At 49.8% G+C, this 8,046-nt stretch overlaps 1 protein-coding gene across 3 annotated transcripts in view; it reads right to left on the reverse strand.

The window, feature by feature from the left end:
• Positions 1–1,980: 1,980 nt before the first annotated feature.
• LOC139566627 (uncharacterized) overlaps positions 1,981–8,046 on the reverse strand; it is a 15,704-nt gene continuing 9,638 nt past the window's right edge. For 2 of the 3 annotated variants that reach the window (XM_071387861.1, XM_071387859.1), the window contains exons 6-9: positions 6,862–7,883; positions 5,677–6,503; positions 4,950–5,174; positions 1,981–4,770 (exon numbers count right to left, since the gene is read on the reverse strand). In XM_071387861.1, the coding sequence (XP_071243962.1) occupies positions 4,517–4,770; positions 4,950–5,174; positions 5,677–6,503; positions 6,862–7,883 (2,328 nt within the window). In that variant the 3' untranslated portion in view covers positions 1,981–4,516. The remainder of the gene's footprint in view (positions 4,771–4,949; positions 5,175–5,676; positions 6,504–6,861; positions 7,884–8,046) is intronic. The other variant, XM_071387862.1, reaches the window with a different exon arrangement.

The following is an 8,046-nucleotide window of genomic DNA, read 5'->3' on the forward strand; positions in this document are numbered from 1 at the left end:
ACCGATTAAAGGAAATATGAAAATAAATATTGTGGAAACTCCCACAATAATGTTTACGAGTGTACACTTCAGAAGATTGTTGCAACCCCTATTACTAGACTGTTCAACCTCTTTCGTATCGTCTGAGATTCCCAAAGATTGGAAAGCTGCCACGATCATCCCCCTCTTCAAAGGGGGAGACACTCTAGACCCAAACTGCTACAGACCTATATCTATCCTACCCTGCCTTTCTAAGGTCTTTCGAAAGCCAAGTTAACAAACAGATTACCGACCATTTCAAATCCCACCGTACCTTCTCTGCTATGCAATCTGGTTTCAGAGCTGGTCATGGGTGCACCTCAGCCACGCTCAAGGTCCTAAACGACATCATAACCGCCATCAGTAAGAGACATTACTGCGCAGCCTTATTCATTGACCTGGCCAAGGCTTTCAACTCTGTCAATCCCCACATCCTCATCGGCAGACTCGATAGCCTTGGTTTCTCAAATGATTGCCTCGCCTGGTTCACCAACTGCTTCTCTGATAGAGTTCAGTGTGTCAAATCGGAGGGCCTGTTGTCTGGACCTCTGGCAGTCTCTATGGGGGTGCCACAGGGTTCAATTCTCGGGCCGACTCTCTTCTCTGTATACATAAATGATGTCGCTCTTGCTGCTGGTGATACTCTGATCCACCTCTACACCATTCTGTATACTTCTGGCCCTTCTTTGGACAATGTGTTAACTATCCTCCAGACGAGCTTCAATGCCATACAACTCTCCTTCCATTGCCTCCAACTGCTCTTACATGCAAATAAAACTAAATGCATGCTCTTCAAACGATCGCTGCCTGCGCCTGCCCGCCCGTCCAGCATCACTACTCTGGACGGTTCTGACTTAGAATATGTGGACAACTACAAATACCTAGGTGTCTGGTTAGACTGTAACTCTCCTTCCAGACTCACATTAAACATCTCCAATTCAAAATTAAATCTAGAATTGGCTTCCTATTTTGCAACAAAGCATCCTTCACTCATGCTGCCAAACATACCCTCGTAAAACTGACCATCCTACCGATCCTCGACTTCGGCGATGTCATTTACAAAATAGACTGCATCCAGTTTGTTGAGTAGAGGCTATCACAGTGCCATCCGTTTTGTCACCAAAGCCCCATATAATACCCACCACTGCGACCTGTATGCTCTCGTTGGTTGGCCCTCGCTTCATACTCGTCGCCAAACCCACTGGCTCCAGGTCATCTACAAGTCTCTGCTAGGTAAAGCCCCGCCTTATCTCAGCTCACTGGTCACCATAGCAGCACCCACCCGTAGCATGTGCTCCAGCAGGTATATTTCACTGGTCACCCCCAAAGCCAATTCCTCTTTTGGCTGCCTTTCCTTACAGTACTCTGCTGCCAATGACTGGAACAAACTGCAAAAATCACTGAAGCTGGAGACTTATATCTCCCTCGCTAGCTTTAAGCACCAGCTGTCAGAGCAGCTCACAGATCACTGCACCTGTACATAGCCCATCTGTAAATAGCCCATCCAACTACCTCATCCCCATACTGTATATTTATCTTGCTCCTTTGCACCCCAGTAACTCTACTTGCACATTCATCTTCTGCACATCAATCACTCCAGTGTTTAATTGGTATATTGTAATTACTTCGCCACCATGGCCTATTTATTGCCTTACCTCCCTTATCTTACATCATTTGCACACTCTATATAGACTTTTTTCTACTGTATGTTTGTTTATTCCATGTGTAACTCTGTGTTGTTGTATGTGTCGAACTGCTTTGCTTTATCTTGGCCAGGTCGCAGTTGTAAATGAGAACTTGTTCTCAACTAGCCTACCTGGTGAAATAAAGGTGAAATAAATATAATAAAAAAGAAGATATTATTGGGCTGCACTCATTGTTAGTACATTGAAAGAATCGAACTTCAGAAATACGACTTGAACTTCTCAGACTTATATAAAAACACAACACAAAAAAACAAGCCATTGTGTAGTTTTTTCCCCTTTATGCGTTTCTGTGAATATTTACAAAACCATAGACCTATGTACAATACCAACTCGCAAATGAACAAATAAACTACGGACAGCACAAACAAACCAGTTTACGTAATGATCATATATTTTTTTTTATGTACACCGAAACTGGCAAGATGATAGCATGAAACAATGTAAGATTATATGTGATTATGTTAAATAAATTCAACTATCTATCAAGAGGTGTTGTGCGGTTTTAATCCAATAAAACAGAATGTCGGGCTACTTGGCGCTCCGGCAAACCTACAAAGAAGCCTAGCTCTGGTCCAGGGCGTTAGTGCGACTTGCTAAAGTTGTGAAGGCTCAAGCCGGGATTCCACCCGACCGCACTGTGTCAGCTATGCACCTTTTAAAAGGCAATGTTTCTGCAAACTCTATACATGTCGGCTTCAATCGGAAATGACCTTAAAAATGTCAAGCGCTATAATGCAAATCTACCACTGATCGGATTGAATGCCAGCCTAAGCGTTAGCAAGCCACACTAACGCCCTGGACTAGAGCTACAAGCAGCTCATCGATAGAAACCAGAGGAGCTGAAAAATGACTGGAGCTACACTGGTCAGTCTGAAAAGGCAAAACAATCAACACAAATGACGCAACAACACTGCATGTCAAAACATAACCGTAACGTGGGCATAGTATTCAGCTATGCTCACTCTTCTGAAAGACTGCCCCCCAAAAATCACTTCGAAGAACACAGCCAAGTTAAATACGGAACTCTGCTCGTCGCAGAAGAATGGCCCGACGGCCTAATGCACCTTTTCAAAGCGCTTTTAAGAAAACACGTGTGCAACAGGCACAAAATAAGAGAAAGATGCCAACAACAAGAATATACTTGGTGTGTTTTAGGCAAAGCAGTATTCAACTGCTGTCTTGTAGTGTCAATTTTGAAGGGAGCGGGGAAAAGCCCCAAACTGACTATACAGTGTCTTAGGTAGTCCAAAAAGAACATTTACAACACATTGCACACTCTAACCCAGGGGTGCAGGCTTTTGCTCCGGCCCAGCGCTATTAACACACCCGTTTTAAATAATGATCTAACCATGGTCTTTCAGTCAGGTGTAGTTTCATCGGGTGAGTTAGCAGTGGAACTAAAGCATGCACTCCCCAGGACTGGGTGTTGGAGACCCTATAACATCTTCTCAGCACTAGAATCACACACGCACACCACAACCTCAAACAATAATAGTGTTACCTTTAGTGTGTTCAGAAACGTCCATACAACACTTGAGGATGTCAAAAACACCGGAGTCCCAGAAAAAATCGAAATACAACAAATCGGTCGGTGCGTTCTCAACATTGTTCGTCTCGTTTTGAAGCGAAAAAACAAAATGAAAATGTCCACATACACTGTATACAACACAGGTTGTTGCCACTCCTACACAGTCACTCCTTCTCTCACTCCCCCAGTCTCTCCCTCTTTTTGTCTCAGAGGACCATATATAAGGGTATCAATTGCTAGGTTTCCATCCAATTGGTGACAGATACTCTCAAATCCGCACAAAAACTATATTCACATTTTCCCACCAGAGACGCGTTTCCATCAAATTGACTCTGCGTGATGATGTAGTGCACGTAAAAATACCTTTTGCTGTTAAATTCCCATGTAGCAAAGAAAAAATTGAAGTTAAATGGGTTTCCATCACATTTTCAACTCTACGGATCGTTTCCCCACAAAAACTGTTCTGTTATATAGCAAGTCTGCCCACTCTGGTACTGGCAGGTGCGCGCTGTTGGCTAGAGCGCACGTATAGGCTACATGAGATTATTATGGCCAAAAGAGCGAGTTTTCTTTATTTGTCAAACGGCTGCCAAGCATCGATGATCACGTCACCAAAATAAGACCCTTGATATTTATTAAAACAGGAGCATCAAGGTCATCACCGTGCACGTTCACCACCCTGTGAAGTTCATCCTAATTTATTACATCCGTAGCCTAATAAACTGCATGCTTCCTGACGCGTCGTAGTGGGACGGCCACACAGGTCATCGCGCGACTCCAAGTTGACTTCGATATGATCGTTATTACGTCAATAGTTCCACCGACATTTCTCGCACACTTCATTTTACCGACACAAAAAGATCCCACCTTGTCTGAGCGTATTTCGTTTTGTTGACATTTGGAAAGTGTACCCGAAAAATGTGGTTTCCATCGGGCCTGTCATTACATTTTTGACCAGACATTAACCTGTACTTTACTGCAGAAAAAGGTTGGATGGAAACCTGCTTAATGAGATGTAGGCTACATTCCAATACCCACATTAGCGTACCACTTCGAAGACACGCCCACTACATTGCTTCCTTAAGCGTCAACTCTGTTCCTTAACAGTCAACTCTTGTTTTTTTGAACGTCAGCAAAAGAAAAATGACAGAGTTGACCACGCCTCTGTTTTGGCTTCCTTCATTCTAAGTAGCACGCTAGTGTGGATACTGTGGAGCTATTGTCGTGTCTGTCCATCAATCTCTCAGTCTCTCCGTCAGTCTTCTCAGCACACCATGATGGGCGTCCCGTCGTCCTCGCGCCGCTGGTTCTTCTTGAGCAGCTGGATGCGGTTGTGACAGTAGAATTTGATGGCCCGCCAGTCGCGCCGGTTGGTGACCAGCAGCGGGCAGCTCTGCAGGCAGCGCTCGCAGTCGGCCTTGGCGGGTACGCGCAGCTCGGCGATGTTGCAGGTCAGGTGCTCCTCCACAGCGGCACGCTCTGCGTCCGACCACGGGCGCTTGAGGACGCCTCGTTTGCCTGTGCGGGGAGAGGGTGGGTTAGTACGCACAGGGTTGGATCTGTGTAGACATGTCTTTGTGGTGGGCTGTATACAGTACACACACACTACTGTGTACATACACACACACACTTCTGTATTGGTCTTGAATGTCTCAGCTCTTTCGGAGTATGAGTATGGATTGAACACACACACACACCTGATTTGGGCCCACCTGAGCCTCTCCTGCGGCCGGGGACCGAGGGGGAGAGGGGCGATGCGGAGGAGGGCGTGACCTTGAGTTTCCTGGCACGCGGCGTCCTGCTGTTGGTCCTGCCCTTCCTCACCATAAGCAGGCTGGGAGGGGCCACCTCGCCCTTCTCCTTCCGCCCCTCGCCGTCAGAGTCGCCCTCCGAGTACGAGTCGGCCGAGTTGCCTGACATCACTGTAGGGGGAGAAAGAGAAGGGTCAAATACATGTACATGTTTCTCAACTTTAACTACAACGCTTTTCCTCATCATACTAAAGGGCAGTCCAAAATGAACAATCATCATGAGACGACGCGTGAACTGTTTAACCCTCTAGAGTTGATTGACGCACTGCTGCGTCAATCTAAGTGACATAATTTAAAAAAAAATCCCCATCAAAATGTCAGTTTAAGCTAGAGATATCTTTTTCAATCCACCGCATCTGCCGATGTCGCACTTCCGCATCTGGGGTGAAAGGTGTCAGACCATGAGACATCCCGAAAATCGGTCATCTCACGAAAACGGTTTGACCTACAGCTAACCTTTCTCTAACGGACATCATGCTTTGTTCCATCCATTCCATTATATCAAGCAGGTTGAATCAAGCGCACTTAATACACAGTAAAGGAGAGAAAAATAACCACTTATAGCTTGACTAGTCAGGTCTGACGTATATGTTAATCCTCAGTGTCTCCTTACCGTCAAGCTCCAGACAGATGTGGTGGAGGCTCATCCCCCGGAACAACACGCCGTCTCTCTCCCCGCACAGCACCACGCGCCCCACTCTACCCATCAGCCCCGGGTCCTGGCCAATCCCGCCGCAGCTCTGCGTCACGTGGTACTCGCGCTCCAGGAAGTGTTCCAGGCGCTCTACGGCGTTCCCACCCGGCTGTCCTGGCTCCTCCCCCTCGCCGAGCAATAGCAGCTGCGTCAAGATGGCGACCTGGCGCCGGACGCGGGTCTGGGTGAGGGCGCGGGGGTTCCGGGTACCGCTGGAGCGGGCCAGGCTCCGGAGGAGGTCGGTGCCACGGAGGGGGGTGGCTGGGGAGTGGTACGGCCGGGCGAAGACGTACGGGTTCTGGGGATCGACGCCGACATCTTGCCTGGTCTGGAGGAGGAGTTCCAGACACGGCTCGCAGTGCGGTGGCAGGATAAGAGGCTGGACTCTTCCTCGTTTGCCCTGGACACCTACTCGAGGCAAATGTGGAAGCACGAGACGCTCAAAGGGTGAAAGCGATGCCTCCAGGGGTGTGAGGGCGGGCGGGGCACCGGGGGGCACTGGCACGGGGCACTGGGGGGTGACACGGGAGCGGTATTCGGCTATGGCCAGTTTGGAGACCTCGCACTCACGGCGACGGTTGTAGAGTATGAGCAGGGCGAGGGAGGAGTGGCACAGGAGGCGCCAGGCCTCGGCGGATTGGAGCTGGCGGGACAGGGAGAGGAAGGCAGAGTGCTGGAGCCTGCGGAGGTAGAGAACCAGGGAAGACAGGGAGGAGAGGAGGGGCAGCATGTGGAGACGTCCCGAACTGAGGGAGAGAGGAGGGAAGAAGAGAAAGAATGAGGGAGAAAGGAGAGGGAGAGAGATTAGTTTCAATTGCAGGCGTCAGTTATTAATTTATTCAAAGCACAACAAAAAAATGAAACATCTATTTAAAGTATGTACTACACTCATAACAATTAATATATTGATAACATCACAGCAGCAGTTTGAAGTTAATTTTAAGTCCGTCTCAGTTGACTGATTTAGTCATCTAATTAAAGCATGCTAAAAGCATTTCTGCTGTTTGCTGGCACTTTGCTGATCCATCAACTACTTTCTCAATATCCATTTGATGAGGTGAATCTGTCATTTAGGTGAACGAGTCCTTTAACGGAGTACCTCACCTCAATAACTCCTTCTCCTTATCCTCCGCTCCACTGTCGTCTTCCATCATTCCGTTCTCCTCCTCCTCTTCATGTTCGTCCTCTTTCGGCAGCCGCTCCATCTCCTTGGGCGTCTGCTGAAAGACGTGGGGAAAAGCCGCCTCTGCCTCTTCTTTGGGCTTCACCACCTCAACTTCCACCAGATCGTTCTCCTCTTCCTCCTCCTCTTTTTCCTTCTTCACTTTGCGCAGTCCCGCCTTTCTGGGCGAGGTCACAGCCGCCGGAGGCGGGCTTCTCTTCAGGACGGACACGGCCACCGCACTGCGCCCTCTGGGTGGAGTCAATACCAGGGGGGAGGAGTTTCCCCCAACGGCGGAGGAAGGGGATTGGGCGGTCGGATGTTGAGGAGACAGGGAGAACGCGGTGGCGCCCCCCTGTGGTGGCTTGTGGGAGTTTTGCTCCGCTCCTGATGATGACCGAGGTTGCTGCTGGGACTGAGTGTGGTGTGTGGCGTGCGCGGCCGCCAGGTGGGGCATAAAGCGCTCGATGAGCGCGGCGCGGATCTCAGGCTGGTTGGTGTGGTGCTTGTCCAGGTGGCGCCCCAGTGAGCGGAAGTGGCGGCCGCAGTAGGCGCAGCTCAGCTTCTGGGGGGGCACGCCCATGCCGACCCCCCTGGCGATGTTAACACTGATGTTCGCCGTCGTGTTGGGCCCCAACGGAGCGGGGGATTTGAACAGAGATGGGCGAGAAGAGGTGGAGGGAGGGGGGGAGAAGGTGAGGGGGCGATATGAAGAGGAGAGGGGAGGGCGGCCCGGGGATGTCCGGTGAGGGGTGGTTCTCTTCTTGGAAGGGGTGGTGGTCCGGCGGCGTTTTCGGCGGCGAGGTGTGTGTCTCTGACCCCCGTCCTCGCCCTCCTCATTCTGGGGATCCGAGTCGCTGGCGTTGGAGTGGGAGAGGGGGGAGGAAGAGGGGGACAGGGGCCAGGAAGGGGTGAGGTAGTCCTGGGCTGAGAGAGAGGAGGGCACGGGCCCGGGCTCTTCCTCCTGAGAGAGAGAGAGCGAGAGCGAGAGCGAGAGAGAGAGAGTGGTGTTTGAGCCAGGTGTGTGACTAGAGTACAGACAAGTGACATGTACATAAGACAGACTGTTTAGAGCAGTGGTTCTCAATCCTGGTCCTGGGCACCCAAAAGGGGTGCATTTTCCCCCC

Source organism: Salvelinus alpinus, chromosome 39 (assembly GCF_045679555.1).
Source record: "Salvelinus alpinus chromosome 39, SLU_Salpinus.1, whole genome shotgun sequence".
NCBI classification, from domain to species: Eukaryota; Metazoa; Chordata; class Actinopteri; order Salmoniformes; family Salmonidae; genus Salvelinus; species Salvelinus alpinus.